Source organism: Aythya ferina (assembly GCF_964211825.1).
Source record: "Aythya ferina genome assembly, chromosome: 4".
Classification (NCBI taxonomy): domain Eukaryota; kingdom Metazoa; phylum Chordata; class Aves; order Anseriformes; family Anatidae; genus Aythya; species Aythya ferina.
Window position 1 is genome coordinate 52349243 of NC_140300.1, and position 18405 is coordinate 52367647.

Sequence of the window (18405 nt, forward strand, 5' to 3'; positions counted from 1 at the left end):
TAATTAATGCTGTTGAAGCTGCAAAGACAGATCAAGTACAGTCATTTCTTTATTTTCCTTCCATTAGTTAAAAGGGGTTTTCCTATTTATTTATTTTTATTTCTGAAGGGATACAAAGATGTGCCAAATGGCTACACGGCCATGTCTAAGTATTTGCTGTATAGCATTAGAAAGAACACTGGTAAGAACTACATGGAGCAGAAATGTTGTAGAGTATGAAAAGGATAGTGCCAAAAAAAACTGGCTGCTATTTGAGTTAGCAAGTTCACAAAATAGTAACTTACTGCACAAAACACATATATATCTCTCTGCAGCAAAAGATGCTATGTCAGATAACCCAGGCAGCAGAGTGTCTTTGCGATAGCTGAAGGCTTTGCCTAATTGCAGTCTTGCTTGTGACAGTGATGCCTGTGAAGAAATTCCCCAGGCCTTGTGAGTGAAGCACAGGCCTGGGCGCCCACTGCCATAGCAACAGAAGTGCTCCCTGCCGGAAAGCCAGCTGAGTCCAGTAAAGGTCACCAGAGACCTTTAGAAAGCTGGGGAGCTTTATTCCCAAGTAACGAGGCACAGCTCTGAAGCTGGAATGACGAAACGGTTTGCCAGTGGCAGGCATCCAAAAGTCACAAGTTTACCTCATGAATTATATTCTTAATGTGTTAGTGTTGACTTTAGGGCTATTTGAGCTCTTGGCAGGTTTGGGGGGAGTGGAGGGTGGTAGAGCTCTGGAGGGAGGGTGTGAAGATTGGGGTTTTTCTGCAGTTGCCATGGGTAGATGTTACTTACGAAGCTACAGGGACGGAGGCCTTGTGGAAAAAGCCCGTGAGTTGCAAGGGCTGGCATCACTAAAGAGAAAAATAGCTTCCTTCAGTGTCTTTTCTGTATCTTTCCACTGCAGTTGCTGTCAAAGTAGAGGTAAAATGTAGCATGCTGTTTCCAGGGACGGTGGTCAAAGTGTCAGGCTTGGTATAACCAGAGACAACTCAGTCTGCCTCTCATGACAGGCTGAACTTGTGGGAATGGAGAGAGCTCTGTTTCTATCGTTTGTTCTGATCCATGTACCAGATCCAGGCAGGATCATCCTCAGGTTGGAAAGCTTTTTAAAGACGTAAAGTTTTTGATGCACCCTGTCATGTTTATGGTTGTGTATGATTGCAGGACTTCTCTCTTGAGCACTCAAAGCATTTGGGTAGCACTTCCTTAGACCTGTGTAAACTATAACTGATGATATAAACTATATCTGATGGTAACTATTTTGACCAGGAAAACATTTTTCCCCCAAAGGTGTATTAAGACTGCTGGGTGTAAAACACGGCAGAGGCTGAATGTGCACAGTGCAGCAGCAAGCACAGCCTGGCCTGCTGCCCTGTTGGGGGAACAAAAACCTGATTTGGGTCTGCTTTCCTTCGCCTCCCTGAAAGAGGTTGTGCAAAGTGACTCTGCTATGCAGCAGGATGAACAAAAACACACACACACACCTCTACACCCCTCTTCTGTGTTTAAAGAGGATAAATTAAAAGGTACTGGATGGGAATGTGTGTTTGAAGATTCAGTCACACCCTTAGTCCCACAAACTCCTCTAGTCCCACTGCATGCTAAGGAAGCAAGTGTTTCTGAGTACGGGACACCTTAAAAAACAAACAAAATAAAATATTTACATGCGTACAGGACAGACATGGTGTTAAATATTTAACTGTCATAATCTTCCTAATCTGTTTTTTGTCTTTTCCTATTTATATGTAATGTATGTTATTCTAGTAACCCTAACTGAATCCTCAGGAAGTCTGAAGCTAAGTCTAATATTTTTTCTTCAGAGAACAGTTAATCTAATCTGTGGTTCTTGCCATCTTAATTATGGAAAAAAAACAATATGATTACACAGCTTGGGGCAACATGAAAGCACACGAAGCACCAATCCACAAGTCTTGGTACCTTGGATCTCAAAAGATGGTGTGGGCATGTGTGTATATTTATTATAACAGGGTCAATGTAAAGTTACTATCCCATAGTTTCTGAGAAAAGGGGGAAGCAATTGATGCCTTGATGCCATACATGGAAACCTCTACATGTACTAAATGTCTCTTTTTTTTTTTTTTTTTTTTTTTTTTTTTTTTTTTTTTTTTACAATTCTTCCTTGCTTCTTTTGGCACAGGAGACTTGCTTAACATTCCTTTTCCCCAATTATGTGTGATTATATTTCATATGGCTCATTATTAACAGAATCAGCTAGTTAACCAGAGGCCTGCTAATAAGTTGAAAGCTCTTTGAATTCAAAATGTTGTATATGGACGAAGTAGTGGAATAATGTTTTTTGGGGGGATGCAAATGCTTCAGCAAAATACCCCAGGTGGAGGTGGTTTAGTTGCAGTGGAGGGAGCAGGTGGAGGAGGAAAAATGTGACAATGAATAACTGTATCTTGAGTCACATCTGTGAGCGCTGGCTTTGGGTTCAAGATAAATGACCAGGCTGCAGCTCCCAGCCAGAACACACACAGCAGCAGGCGTGGATAGGGGAGTGCCGGTGTTATCTGAGCCAATACAAATACCCGGGACCAGCTGGCACAGCAGTCGAAACCAGCACACCTTGTTCAACACAGCCAGCCACATGGCACGCTTACATAGCTGTGCTACAGCATGAGAGTGAACATGAACAAAGTTATCCACATACAGGCTCGGCAAACCAAACCCAAATTACCAGATCAAACATACTGCACACCAAAATTAGGTGCTCAGTAGGTTTACTTGTCATGGGATTTTGAAAACCTTGATATGAAATAATGGTACAAAGTCCCACAAACTATAAAACATCAGGAACACGGGGGCAACTGAGCCAGCCTGAAAAACCCAGGCATTTTAGTATTGTTATAGATGTTGCTAACTTCAAAAATATGGTATGTGAGCGTACCATTTTGGATCACACCGTGCTTTACATTTGGTATTTACAAGTTACTGCCACGTAGCAGTGGAAATGTTGGTCATGCAGAGAAAGAGAACAAGCTTCCTGCTAAAGGAATTTGTAATGCAAATATGTTATGCATACAAATGTGAAGAGCAGGCTGGGGGCAAATTGGACAAAAGCTGCTGAGTGTATCAGCTATGTCTAAGGGTGACACACCCTTAGGTTAAAAAGTTGTATTTTAGCGGTATACATTCGCAAGCTCTTCAAGCACAGCAAGTATCTTGGAGGAGAAAAGAGTAACAGTACTGTAAAGGATGCATACTCTGAGCAGTGTTTACAAGTGAACATAATAAAGAAGCTGATTTCTTAAAAATCTTTTAACTCTATAGAGTAAATCTTCAAAGTAGCGCATGGAAGTCATGCACACAAATCTTATTATTCTGAAAGCTGCTTAGGAACTTTAGCCCTCAGAGTCAACATACCACAACACATTCAGAAGTAAAATTTCAAAGAGTTACAAATGTTTCTAACAATTAGCTAATTAAAAAAAAAAAAAAAAAAAAAAAGAATAAAAAATAGGATTGAAAAGGATTTAAAAGGGAAGAATTACAGAGGGGTTATATGTTAAGAAGGAGGTATTTGAAAGGGATTGAGAGGGGTAGAGTAGGAAGTGGATGTGGTTAAGGTATTTGCAAGATTAGTTGAAGAAAAGTCTGGTGAAACTGGAAGTAGAGAGCCAAATCCTGGGACAAATGAATATAATTTCTTTGATGTATTTGAAGCTGCATGATTTATACATATTCAGCATCTGGCCTGTTGACCTTAAGAATGTTGGATAAAAATAATGATGAAGCTTATTAAAATACAGCAATAAAAAGTAGCATGTAGTGTTCTATGCACAAAAGGTTAGCACTTATGTGTTCAGAGATGAAAATATCAGTGCCAATCAGCGTACCAAACAGCTGCAGGTATTCTCTAAGCCTTAAGGGGGCTTAGAGAACTAAGCATCTTACCAGTAATGGAAGCTACAACTTGCTATGAAAGCTGGCTTATTGAAAACAAAATTTTTCATGTTATTATTATTGCTTTAGAGGTGGGCTGTGAGTTTGAAACTCGCTTTCAAATGCATCCTCAAAGAAACAGGATAATATAAATGTTAAAGCTTTGGGAGCTGATCTGGAAAGCTCTGGCATCCAAAAGATATTTACTCTAATTAGTGCAGATACACCTTTCGAAACTCCTGCCAGTTTTTGTATCCACAGAAAATATATTGGCACTCCCACATGAGTACAATGGGTGTGTGCACATGTGTGCATGTGCTTGAGGTCTCAATTACTTCCAGGATTAGGACGTATAACACCCTATAGGTTCTCTAGGAACAGGCTCAATGAGTCTGTGCTTGCACTGAGCAAACACAGGGTAAAGGTACACAACAGACAGAGCAAAAAGGCAGCAGAGAAAGATAAATAAAGAGCTGAAATTGGTCAGCGTGGCAGTATCCAAACATTGTACTCCTTGGCTGTGCTGCAGAGCTCCTAGGATCTTTTTGCATTTTACATACTGAAATCTCAAACAAGAGGGCAAGGGAATCTATGTCCTGACTTTAAGCAGACTAATTTATAAGATTACTCTTATTTCATTTGCATTGCTTCAGTGAGCCAGTGCCATGTTCAGAGCACTGTCAGCAGTGAGGAAGAATAGAGAAACACTGAGTTTCATGGTCATAAAAATAGACACTGAGAGCAGGATACAAGAAATAATGTATTGAATTTGAAACATGGCATCACAGGAGAATGAAGAAAACCAGATGCGTCTGCTAAGCATTTCTGGCCGGATCGATTTAAATAATGCTATTCTTGACCTATGCAACTTTATTTTAAAAGTAGGATAGGACAATGCTGTAGATCTGGGATAACTAGCAAGGGATCCTAGTATTTTATGTCAAAACCAACTAAAGGGCAGTATGTTTTTTGCTTCAGTGTAAAACTCATCAGAACAATAAGGATTTTTCACTGTGAACTTTGTTTATAAGGTCAGCATAGACACTGATGCTATTGCTATTCCTCTTCATGCACTATAGGGTAGGAAAACACTTGCCTTCATAATAGAGATTATTGCGGATACTTGAAAGGACGGAGTCATTTAACTGTACCTAGATAACTGAGTGGAAAACTGAAAATCCTGGTATCAAGGTTGGAGTCTGATGAGGAAATTGTATAAAACAATCGCTTTTATTGAGAGAAAAAGAGGAATTACAGACTAACAAAAGGGTAGTAGCAGAAAAGAAAGGCTTTGGTAGAAGCTCTGAATGATCAGAGAGGACATTGTTACCAGATGAAGCAAGTTCTGGGAGGCTTACAATGAACTATTTTAATTTTTCAACAGTAGTTCAAGTTGTGTAGTCACTTGTAACAGCATAGAAGTTCTTTTTAATGCATTTTGCATGTACTACGTGTACTTTTTCAGAAAGAACAAGTTATTGATCACCCCTACCTATGTTAATAGTGCATCTCTGTTTGGATTGCAAAAAAATAACTACATGTTTAATTAACTTCTGTAAGTATTGCAATGAAAATTATGCCTAGCAGAGTCCAAAATACAGATTCATGAATGTAGGGGACTTTTAAGTTCCCTTTGAGTAATACTCTTTTTGAATAATGAGTTTGTTCTGCAGTGTACAGGGCAATAACACTAAGCTTAGAGCCAGTCTAATCTGCTCAAATAACTCCTCTCTTCAGTGCCCATCTACCTCTGTCCATCATACAGCCACGCACATCACTGCACATGCCTGTGGAGCTCTGAGATACAGCCAGAGGCATGGCCAAGATGAAGAAGATGGGAGTCCCTCTCCCACACTCAAGTCCAGTACCACTCTAGGAGACTTGGGTGAAAGAGCACCATGAATCATGACTGATCGCACAAACTCGGACTATTATTATCACATCACCAGGCTGTGTGCATCTTTACCTAAGTGATATCATTTTATTACCTATCTGTGGGGTCATCTTAAAGCATTAAATGCTATATAGTGGGACTTGGTATTTTCAGAGCTTTAGGGAACATGATACATCCATAGGCACTTTGCTGAAGTACATGCATCCTACATCTTAGAAAATCTGCTTTCGTAATTTTATTACAAGCTAAAACATGAGATGATTTCTAAAGTTCTGTATGTAGATGTGAGGCGTGGTAATGTAGGTATCAGCTGGCTCACCACCACAGATTTGAAGGGCAGGTAAATCTTAATGCACATGAAACCGGAGGTGGATGATGATTTGGCTATTTCCTTTTAAAAAAAAATCACATTGAAAAACATCTTTATTATTATTACCTTTTTAAAAAAATATGCCAGTATCAAGCACTTATGAATAGCATTTCCTGTTTTAGTAATCAACCCACTTAAGACAGGAAAACAAGTATGTGAAAATCTGCATCTTATTTACATTTGAAATATTACATAATTTTGAAGGTATCAGAAACATTTAAATAAGGATTTTAATAACAGTGCTGTATCAAATGCAATTTTTGTTATGTTTAAATAAAGGAGATTGTAAGGACATAATTGGAAAAACTGAGGGTGGCCTCAAAAACATACCTCACCCATTACAAAAATGTCCGTGCTTTTCTTGGTCTATATTTTAAGAGCATATTAATAGATGCACAATAACAGGCATTTCTTGTTCTGCAAGTAATAATTTGTCTTGTCTTTTAGCGCTTCATCATCAGGTACAAAAAATCACCTGACTTTGTGCATACAAGATGTGCACGTTTATAGAGCACTGATTTAAAAAGTCACTGTCCTCCGGCTGCAGCCATGGTGCTGCTTCTGACATTCAGCACCCTGCATAATTGCATATCAATGGTGCATTCTAATTAATGCTCTGGTTTTAGCGTTGTGATACATGCGATTCTGTGCATCACCAGTGTAATGCACAAAACATGGAAAAAGGGTATCTTTTGTTCAGTAAGTGTGCTGGGTTATTTGACACCGCTGCTTCACAGGGGCAGTTTGTCTTGATTCAAGCATTTCCTTGAGCTTGTGGGTATATTTGCAAACCACTTGTGTAGTTACTAGTAATGACCATAGAAGTCTGTAGATGGCAGTTCAAAGTACAAAATATAGTTCAGCCCCTCAACTTCTCCTCATCTGCAGTAGGCTTTTCTGTGACATTCTTATTTTGCTGATCTCCTCTATTTTCTGGTCTTAGTTTGATTAACTGTGCATACATGGGGGGGGGGGGGAGGGGGAGGGATTATTTTGACTGGCAGTATCAAATTTAGAAATGAGAAAGCCAAATGAGAAGGACCCTAGTTGGTCAACTTTATCCCCAACACAACTGGGGTTGAAGTCCTGGCCCTAATTAAGTCAACGGCAATACTCCCCAAATTTCAAGTGGAGGTATTCAACCCTGCTAAATACTTCATATCCTAAGGGCTCTATAAGTTGTTGAATAAACATTGCATAATTAGACTATGGGGACAAAAAAAAAAAAAATCTCCCATTTGCCTTCAGAAAAGGGAAATTCCTCACCTAAGGTAAAAATCTTTGTTGTCAGGTTTCCGTGGGAGAAGCTGGCAAAGGTAAACTGGCAGCGATGGAATATTCTGGGATTAATTAGACGTGGCCTAGATATATGCTGGAGAGTATCAGCGCTGACCTAAATGTTGTGAGGAACAGTGCCTCTATCTCCTCCTTTGTGTTAATCAACTCTGACACCAAAGGCTTAGCAGGGCAAGTTTGAAGAGAGATTTTGCATAAAAGCCTGAAAGAGGCAACTTGTTAAATTAGTTTTTGTTCATATTATAATCCTGCTCATTCAAATCTAAAAATGTATTGAAAACAAGTTTTATCTTCGTGAATCTTGTGGGTTAATAAGCAGGCAACCAGCTTTTTCAAGCTGTTAGCCAAGAGTTTACAAAGCTCTGCTGAGGATCACCATGCTTTAACTGGCACTGTACAGTCTTCCCATAGCTTTTATCCTAGAGCACTGTTCTGAGGGGAGTGTGCAGGAGAGAACAATTAGTTACACAGATACCGCATTCATTTTTATTTATATTCCAATATATCAAGGTTGTTGATGGTAAACAAGGAATAGAATCAACTTTACTTTGACCTAAGGCTTACAGGAGCAGCTTTCATTGACTCAGGGTCAATGAAAGAGATTAGGAATATATTGCTGATTCTTCAGTTCAGTTTGAAATATCGTCAGTTGGAATGAGTCTTTTATTACTTACTCTGTGAACTGCAACTAACTTCTAAACTCCCTTTTCCTAAAGGATGTCCCCAGGTGGATCAAACTACTCAGAATGAAGATTTAGTTAAGCTGGCGTTAAAAATAAAAGTACAAACTGGAGATCTGCTTCCAGCTAATTGCACGTACTTTAGGATTTCAGAATATTTCTGGCTTCATTGGACTATTCAGCCAACTAGTTTGTAATTGCAGTTGTACATCAGAAAAGGGAGTTGAATGACAGTGAACTGAGAGAGCTGGAAACCATCAGTATTTGAAGGTGGATGAGATCCTGCCATTGTCACTATTTCTCATGGGTAACTAAAAAGCAATGGAGTTCAGCTTGCCAAGGTGACAACCTTATTACAGTTGTGCATATGTATCTATATTGATACCTCAGCTAAAACTGTACACATTAGAAATTGTTTAATTCATACCGAGTAAGGATATCTATGTAGCTGTGGACCTGAGTAAAGGGAGAAACTTCCAAAAACAAACAAAAAAAAAAAGATGCATCTGCATGTTGTACTAAAAACCTTGTGAAATCTATTTCTTTATGATTATATTTAGTAAAAGACTTGAATATGTGCAGTGTTATGATCCAACAGCTGCTGCTGCCTGCAATTTCACAAGCAATTCCCACAAAACATGCCTTTTATAACAGAATCATTTCACTCAATTACTTAATCAATACAACTTGGTGTCAGATTATACATAATAGAAATAATCTATTGTTTAAGAATTTCTCTCCAAATAGCAACTCCGTGAGAACAGAGGCCACTTAGCATCCTTGCATTGCTTCGCATCCACTTGTAACGTCAGACTCACAGTTTGTGAAACCTGCCAAACAGTAAGAAAGCTTGGAGTTGTTATCTGGTGATACTTTTATGTTGAATTGCTACCAAGACTTTTGACTTCCAGTAATGGATTTGTGATGGAGGCTGTGAGGATCCACAAACTTTACATGACTAAGGGTAATAGTCTTACTTTGTTGTCAGCTGCAGGCACCTCACCTTATGCCATGCACCTTCCACATTCCCAAGGAAGCCAATTGGAAAATAAGTCTGACTTATCTCTATGATGTTACTCTGGTGCTATTATTTCAATGTTAATGCATAAACCTATCTCCTAGACTGGAGTTATTATTAGTTATTAAGTCATCATTAATTGACCTTTCACATATTTATGTAAAACAAGGCAAATTACTCTTTCTGCTTGTGTATCCTGTGGCTAAGGAACAGCAACAGATAGTTGTTTTAGTGACTAGTAACTGTTGCACATCTGTATTTTTCAATTTAACAACCTTTGATTGTCCTCCTTACTTGCCTACAAAGCTTCCTAGGGCTTGATCTTGTTCAGATTTGACATGTTGACTTTACCAAACTTACCCAATACTTTACTAACAAAGATTAACTTCAGTAAGTATGTCTTGTTTAATATTGAACATAATATACTATCTTGAATAAGAATCTTAATATAATAATGTTATGTTAGACTACCAACAGCTCAACAATAAACTGTCTGTAGAAATATGGAAATCTAATTTATTTGTGGTTGTTTGTAAAATATTTCATATTGTACCTCAAAGGTACTTTAGATTTTGTTCAAATTGTCAATTTCATTGAATTAACTCCTTGTAATTTGCTAGATTTTAAAAGTTTTTAGGAAAAGTAAATCAGCATCTGAAATGTGGGTGTTTACACCATTCACTTTTTCAGCATAACAGAAATTGCAGCAATATATTTCAATTTTTCTTGCCCTAGATTCAGGAAATGATGCCAGTTAATTTGTGTTCGAAGTGTTCAGGAATATGTCAACCTGAAAAGGATATTTTCTGGATCCAAAATACTTGCTCGTACATCTGGTTCAAAATACAGGTGAGAGTTCCTAAAATAAAGTCATTTAAAATATGTATTTTTCTTTTACTTCTGAAATGGCTAAGCCATGCTCAGAATCATTCCAGTTCTCCTCAAACTTAAATGAGACACCCACGTACCAGACCATTCCATCTCCTGCTTTAACGAGATCCAAATCTGTCAAGGATTGTCAACAGGCATCACAGTGTGGATTTCTTGAGGACTTGCAAATCCAAAAGAGGTTAACTTTCTTTAGACAAAAGCAATATTAATAGTACAGCATCGGCCATAAACATTGATTGGTGCTCCATACCAGAAAGTGCATCTGGAAAAAGTCTATATATATATATTATTTTTTTTACAACCTAGTCTTCAGGACATGGGTAGAATACAGACCAACACAAAATAATGAGCTTCACTTACTGTTGTGTGATAAAATATAGGATGAGCTAGAGGTGATACTGCGGGAGGAAAACTGACTAAGTAGGCATGACAGGAGTATGGGGGCTAAATATAATGACAGGAACTTCATAACATGTTCTTCATAAAAGTGACAGAAAAAGCAAAGGAGGCAAACTGTGCTGTGCCAAAAGCATTAAATCAAATGGTGAAATGCTGAAGAATAATTTTTGGTAGGGCATGCATTGCTAAAGCTCCAGCTTAAGAAAAAAAAGGGAGGGGATAAAGGAGAATTATAGGAAAAACTGAACTAAAGATTAGAGATCACGAACACCAAACAATGAGGATGAAGTGTACCTCGGTCTAATTTGCAAAAGCATGTATTAAGTATTACTGAGAGCCACTTGTTTGATTAAAGCACATCTTAAACAATTGCAGAAATTAAGAAGAATTTTAAAACCTGTAATCAAATATACATATGCTGAAAATATTTAAGATATAGCTTTAACTGGAGTGTATGCCAAATTCTGTCCTTCTGAATTGTCCTAGCTGGTGAATGCCTCATTAACATGGAGTCTGCATGAGTGTCCCTGTGCTGAGGACGGTGTCAGCAGGGTGGGAAGGAAGCTTCTAACAGAGCTTGGTGTAGGGCTGACACCAACGGCTCCATGCTAGGGCTCTGCACAACATTTCTTTACATGCCAATGGCCAGCTTGCCTTAGACCCAAAGTAGCAATGCATCAAACCTCAGCAGCTTTGTTCACGGATGACTGTTTACATGCAAGTAACTCTCCACGGTCAGGTTTGTAGTAGGGAAGTTGGAAAGGGACGGGAAAAGGGATTAAATGCAGCTAGAGTTTTCACTGGACCAGAGGCAGGAGACAGAGGAAACATATTCAAGGACCATTGTTCCAGCTGACAGACTGCTTGCTCCTCATGTGTCATCATATGCAGCCATGCAAACACTCACTGTTGCTTTTGTCTCTGTCCAAAACAGGACAGAGCAGCGGATGAAGGGACAGACAACTGACTGGTGCATAGGGCCCATCACCAATCCTTCCCAGACCTTTTCCTGGGTGCTGTGCTTCTCCTGCCTGGCAACTTTTCTTTCCATCTACTCTTTTATTTCCCACGAGGCTACTACAGATCCTGTCCATGTACAAGTTTTTTGCATTAATGAATTGAAGAGAATTTTGGGATCCTGTGATGAAATGTGCACTAAGGTATAGATCATAATACTGACGAGTGCTTTGTAATACATAATTCATAATATAGACATGCCAATACCCTTTAAAAGCCATGTTAAAATGAAACCAGCCCTCTCGTGTTCAGGGCATTCAGCTTAGGAAAGCAAGCCACTACCTATCTGCTGGCATTTTCCAGCAATTTCTTCTCTAATCAAAGCATGACCAAGTTTGCTGTTATATTAAGCCTGGAGTATATCCTATCGTGAAATACCGCACTAAATGAAGTGTTGGTAGTTAATTCTGGAAACTTCTAAGGAAAATGAAATTGCTTGAGGTCTACAATCCATTGCAAATTTCAAAGCACTGTTTACAGACTCGTGAAAAAGCCTTGTGATCTACACTTGCTGCACTCAGCAGAAAGGGAAGTTGGTCTCGGAGCTGCAGGCTTGACAAAGGAGGACTGTGTTTGAAGAAAATCTGCAGATGAGCAAAATGGGGGGGTGTTGAAGCCTTTACAGCAGCTTGTTGTATTTTGGAGCTTTGCACTAGATGATTTTCATTTTGATAGGTACTAAAGTTTATAGGCATTTCCTTTGAAAGTCTGCATTAATGTTCAAGAAAGGCCTTTATTGTGGCTGAATATTCAGGACAACGCTTAACAGGCATATCCAAATACTGACACTTCCCCAGCGCAGGCGACTGCATGAGGTTTTGACATTTGCCCGTGACCCTGCTGCAGACACCATCCCCCAAATCCCCGGCAATAAGGCTTAGGGGATTGGTAATCGGATCCTTCACCCCCAGGTCATCAAAGGTCCTGGTTCGGGAGCAGCAAGGGTGTGCAGTGACTTAAATACTGCCGGGTATTTATTTGGAGGCATGTGCAGAAAGGAACATATGAATTTGGCTCAGCAAACAGTAGACGCGTCCACATATAGATCCAAACATTATGACAGTGCCTGTCTGCTGGAAACATTTGAATGACAGAGTATCAGGCTGACAGAAGTTGATTAAGCCCCTAATAACAGTCAGGATTGTTTCTTGTTTTAGTTTAAGCTAGATGCTTAAAGCACTGTAGTTTGTACAGTCCTTTGCAAATGAGAGAGGCAAAGTTTCATGTTTAACCCTCTTTCTCTCTCTTTCCCTCTCTCTCCTTCCAGGTCATAAAAGACTTTTTAAAGTGTTTCTGAATGTTGCTGGAGACAATCCAAAGGCAACTTTAATTTGAATTCTCTATCTCAGCCGTATGAGTTTGGCAAGAGCAAAAATACGTTCTGCATATATTTTGGGGGACTTTACTCCATGGGAGGAATGAAGAGTGCAGAACCTGAGACTTCAACTCGTCCCTAATGAAGACAAATGCCTTCGGTGGGGTGGTGCCAGAAGATAACTGACAAGGTCAGCATTAGCCTGGGACGTTTGGAGTCGGGCTGGGCTACCGGCGCTCCTGGAGCAAGGGGACAGCAAAGGGAAAGGGGAGCCCCCTCGGGGAGCCCTGCCGGGACCGAGCCGGCCAAGGGGCTGGCACCAGGGACCCGTCCCCGGGCCCGCACTGCCTCCCAGCGGGCATCGGCTGCTCCTCCTCCGTGGGGAAGAGCTGCCGGCTGAGGAAGCCGCTGCCCTAGGGCGGCTGAAGGGGAATTGATTTATGGCCGGGTGCCGGGCTCTGCCGCACGCGGGGTCACCCTCCAGCGGGGAGCTCTGCGTGGTCTAGGAAGTGCCCTTCAGTCATGGGTATCGGCAGGATGTAAGACTCCATTAAAAAAAAAAAATATATATATATAATAGGTGGGCAACCTTACAAATGTGAAATCGTGTAGTATTGACCGGCATGCAGGCAGCCCTGTCCCTGTCACTCAGCTTTGACAAGCAGCAGCAGAGCGGCTTCCCAGGGCCGCAGCCAGCTCTATGCCACCCTCTGTGCAGCACTTAGAGCGATTTGTTTCTTCTTCTTGAGTGTGCACCAGCACAGAAGAACAGACAGGGATCCCCAAAATGGAGGCTAAGCCAAGGGAGGCAGGCAATGCCACCTCTTGCTGCAGTTAAGGTCTCCTGAAGTCGGGGGCTTCCACCCCCCCAGCCTCGTGCAGGTGCTGTTGTCATCCTAAAAACAAGCACTGGAGCCTTCATGTGGAGATGTCAGTGTGATCACTGCCATCGCAAATGGGGAGGGAGCTTGGGAAAACACCCCTGGGGACCTCTCCTCCAGCCCTCTGGAAGTCAGAGGGCCATGCAAACACCGGTAAGGGTTAGAGCTGTTGCCCATGCTGTAAGTGGTGCTTTCCCATGCCTTGTACCCTGTAGCGTGGGGAAGGATCATGGGGTGCTATACAGCACTTGCATGGATTATACGAATAAACAAAGACTTCTGTGTCTAGGTGTGTCAGCTACAAAGGTCACCCTGTTTCCTTTTTTTTCTCCAAAGTGATCCTGTTCAAGGTGTAATATCCTGTTTTATTTCTACAGCGCTTATCATTGAAAGTTAACGTTCAGGATTGCTGGATCTGATATCCTCACAGTGCACACAGGGAAAAAAAAAAAAAAAAAAGGATGAAATATGTAAAAATAAGCGGATATTACTGAGCGTATAGAAAAGGCAAAAGTGTTACATGGGGAGTATTGTCCTTACATCACTGTGCTTTGTGGAGGACTCAAATAATCAGGTTTGTGTGTGCGTGCAGGTGTGTGACAGCCCTTCAAAGGCAGAAACAGGATGCCTAACTTTTAATGCTGAAAATTAGTAATGAAATACATGCAAAGCTAGGGGCTGATAAGATCTCTGCAATCTCCTCCACAATCTGCTACCCTGAAGAAAAATGTGTTGACTTTACAGGCTTGTCCTGAACGCGCACCAGCGCCGTTCTGCCCCAGCTGCCTGCAGTAATTAATGGGGCCTGTGCTTGCCCAGCTGTACGTCCATCACTGTGCTCACACTGTGCTTGGATATTCACCAGCCAGTGCCCCATTGCATACCACGAAAAAAGAGAAGCGGGGGCGGATAAATCGAAAAATGACCCCCCCGTATACACATACAGCGGTCGGGGAGCTCTGGGGTCCCTTCCCCTTTCGTTTTGCGGGGGGGAAGCGGGGGCGCGGTGGAGCCCGGGACTGCGGCAGGTGCAGCGGGGGCCTCCCCCCAGGCTGGGGGCTCGGTGCCGGTGCGGGGCTCGGTGCGGGGCGGCCACGTGGAACCGCGGCGCCCGCTGCCGCCGCCGCCCCTTCCTGCTCGCCTCGCCCCGGCGAGGAGGGAGGGAAGGAGGGAGGCAGGCAGCTAACAGGGAGGAGGGGAAAAGGAAAGCGAGGGGGAGGGAAAAAAAAGATTTAAAAAAAAAAAAAAAAAAAAAAGAAAGAAAAAGAAGGGGGGAGGAAAAAAAAAGTTTGTACGTGCAGCGGCGGGCGAGGAGCGGGGAGGCGGCGGGGCCGTGCCGAGCCGAGCCGTGCCGAGCCGGGCGGGGGGCGGAAGGCCGGCGGTGCGCGGCGGCGGGAGGCAGAGGGCGGGCGGGCGGGAGGATGCGGCTGAAGCTGGGCTTCCTGCTGCGCGCCGTGCTGCTGGCGGGCAGCTTCTTGGGGCTGCTGCTGCTCTGGTCCTCACTGTCGCCCCGCGCCGAGGAGCCGGCTCCCCCGGGACGGGTGAGTGCGCGGCGGCGGCGGCGCCGGGCGGGATGGGGGCGGCGGGCGGGATGCCGCGGGGCCAGCCCGGGGATAACGGGGGGCGGCCGCCGGGGCCGCGGCCTGCAGGCCCGACACGGGGAGCGGCGGGGACAGCCCCGGCCGGCCCCGCATCCGCACGGGAGGCGCTGCGCCGCGGCCCAACGCCGCCGGGAAGAGGAGCCGGGAGGGGGCCCGGGGGGCGCCGCGCTCCGGATGGGCCCCGCGCCACCGCCCGGGGGGTCCCCGCTCCGCCCCGTGTCGCCGGGGGCGGCCGGAGCTAGCCCGGGTCCCCGGGGCCGCGACCCCTTCCCTGGACGGCGGTGCCCCGGGCGGGGACTGCCCCCGAGCTCCGGTGTCTGGGAGCCCAGGGGCGCGCCGGGCCCCTGGGAGCTCTGCGCGAAGCGGGATCGTCGACAGGGCTTGGAAAAGTCACAGCATCGCCTAGCGATGGGGGGAGGAGAGGTCTTGCGCCCTGCTCGTACGCTCGGTCCTCTCCGGTGGGCTGTTTTGACTCATCGGCGAGGCGAGCGAGCTGGCATCATTCTCGCTTTTCAACACCGAAAATGACTTTGGGCTCCTTCGGCAGACGCTCTGTCTTCTGAAGCTCTCTCAGTCTGCTGTATCTTGGCAGTTACTGCTGAGATAATAGGCCGTGGTGGGTTTTTTCTTGAGATACACAGTTTATTAAGTGTTGGAGTTCCTGTAATCCGGTCTTCTCGGCACAACATGGGCTTCTCTGTGTACGGAGAATTCTTCATAAATGTTGCTTCCATATCTCCCGGGAAAATGTCAAGAAATAAACATTTCACATCAAAAGCGGTTGAATTACTCATACTGCGTAGGAAGGAGAAACAGACCTGCCAGTGGGCATCCTTGGGACAAGCGGGATGAGCAGCATGGCCTTGCAGTGCCCGCCCTTAGGTGGCTGCCCCAGGAGCCCCAGCTGAGGTATTGCACTCCCAGCACAGTGGGGATTTCTATGAGTGCTACACTGACTCAGGTTACTTATCCTTCCCACCAGCCTGAAGGATAGTTTTGAGCTGAAACCTTGTATCAAGCTCTGTTGACATGTCAGTCCAATGTGGAAATCCCTTCTCACTTGCATGTGTGGCGATAAATGAGTGGGAAGAGTTTTTGCAGCCTGTCCCTGACAAAGCAGTGCTCTGTCTTGATTACCTCCGTCTGGGTTGGAGGAAGAAATATCTGTGATAGCCACCTCAGGAAATAATTCAGCCTTTGTTGGGAGCAAATATAATTCTCTTAAGTAAACACTGTCAAAGAGAAATCTAAACAGAACATGTGGTTCATTAGCGAGATCAGCCGTTTACTTATCACCATGCCGTGATATATGTGAGAGAGAACAACGCATTTTATCGTCGTTTTCTAGGAAATGGTGGTGTCATTTCTAAACTGGTGTTTTGCTTTGGACTGCTTGTCTCCTGAGCAGCATCTCAGGTAACAGATCCTAGCGAAGAAGCAGTGTGTAAGCGGTGGCTGTGCCCACTGCTGGCTGTGCCTTGGCATGTTTTGGGGAAATGCCAGGACGCCTCCAAGCACACTGCTTGGTAGGAAAAGGCTGCCTGCCCCAGGACTCGGGGATGCTCCCTGTAGCACCTGGGGATGGGCCGTGCCTTGGTACAGTGCCTGCTTTCTGCAGGTAGAGGTGTAATAAGGCCCAGCACTGTGGGGCATGCAGCCTGTGCTCTGCTTGGTCATGCCAACACGTGTATTTGCTCTGCTGGTGGCTGCAGATAACAGAATAATTCTTCCTTCTGTACAACACCCTCCTCCAGAAAGGTCTAGCCAACAATTTAACTTTTATAGCTAACCTTGGGCAGTACCTTTCCTTCTCTGCACTGTAAGCCCGGGCACAGCCTGGAGCATAACTTTAATAACACCCAGGCATTAAAGAAACAAAGCTGAAGAGTTCTGCTGCCTTGTTCTTTTTATCTTCACAAGCGTGAATCTTTTCCTGCTTATAGCAGCTGATGGGGATAGGATAGGCAATAATACTGAAGATTTTAGAGTAGTTCTATAACTATGTACCTTTTTTAAAAACAAAACAAAACAGTGCATTCTACCTTCAAATATCTTTTTTTTTTTTTTTTTTTTTTTTTTTTTTTCCTGTTGATCTTAAAAGAATTCAGTGGTCTTTTAGAGAACTGGCATGACTTGAGGTGCAGAGTTTCCAAAGAAAAAAGAAAAGTGGAGAAGCATCTATTTAGGAAGGAAATGAGAGAGCACAATTAATAACAGTAATACAGAAAGGTGGAGATAAGGCATTACTTTTTCCCTTCTGGTAGAAGACTACCACAGATTGATGTATTCACTGCTATTGAAAGCATATTTGGAACTTGAGGAAACAATACACTTTTCCAGATAATAAGCCTGTAGAGCTTTGTTTCTGCAAGATGCATTCAAGAAAAAAATGTTTGTAGGATCCAGAGGGAGAGGTTAAGTAAATATCTGTTTTTGTGTAAGTAAAGACATCGGTTATCTGATAACAAGGATTAAAAAAGGTACCCAAGATTTAGGTAGGGATGCACGCATTCTTGTTTATAGCTGCAAGAAAAGATTAGACAAAATCTTTGGTTAGATTATTATGTACACATTGTGGGGTCTTTGGGATGTTTTCTGAGAGTTTGTGCTCTTCTCAATCAAGGGATGATGGTTTTGGAGCCAGCAGGAGATGATTGAGGCCATTCATTTTAAGAAGATTGCTGTAGGGATCCCAGCTATGGTGCTTGCAGGTCTCAAGTGAGATATGTTGCTAATGATCAGCCTCGGAGGTACAGCCTTAAAATCTGGTTTTGTCAAGGAGAGAATAGAAGCGGGAGTACAGCAGGCAGAGCCAATGGACTGAAAAGGTAAAGAAAGATTCACGGCTGAGAAGTTGAAAGCAGCATACCTGGAAGGAGCCTTACGTAAGCTTAGTATAGGTCAACTTTAACTCTCTAAATCAGACCAATTACAAAGAGTTAAAGTGATTGAATTACTATGCAGAAGCTTTTAATTAAATGTGTAACTAATTTTATTTTTTTTAAGATCTGTTTAGCCTACTTGAGGCAAAGCTTGGAGCACAACTTTGCATGCTCACAGTTTATGTGATGCAGTGTAATTAGTGGTCTCCTATGGTTTCTAGTCTTTGCTGGACCACTGCAGGAAGGTCATGGAGATGACCCTGT

General features: G+C 43.1%; 2 protein-coding genes across 5 annotated transcripts in view; both read left to right on the top strand.

Moving 5' to 3' along the window:
* Positions 1 to 14241, top strand: part of GALNTL6 (polypeptide N-acetylgalactosaminyltransferase like 6) — a 528873-nt gene extending 514632 nt beyond the window's left edge. The window contains exon 12 of the mRNA XM_084518896.1: positions 12730 to 14241. Within this exon, the coding sequence (XP_084375022.1) occupies positions 12730 to 12759 (30 nt within the window). The 3' untranslated portion in view covers positions 12760 to 14241. The remainder of the gene's footprint in view (positions 1 to 12729) is intronic.
* GALNT7 (polypeptide N-acetylgalactosaminyltransferase 7) overlaps positions 12840 to 18405 on the top strand; it is a 72777-nt gene continuing 67211 nt past the window's right edge. For 3 of the 4 annotated variants that reach the window (XM_084518893.1, XM_084518889.1, XM_084518888.1), the window contains exon 1: positions 15079 to 15199. In XM_084518893.1, coding sequence (XP_084375019.1) covers positions 15080 to 15199 — 120 coding nt within the window. In that variant the 5' untranslated portion in view covers position 15079. Of the gene's footprint in view, positions 12968 to 15078; positions 15200 to 18405 lie in introns of those variants that run through there. The other variant, XM_084518890.1, reaches the window with a different exon arrangement.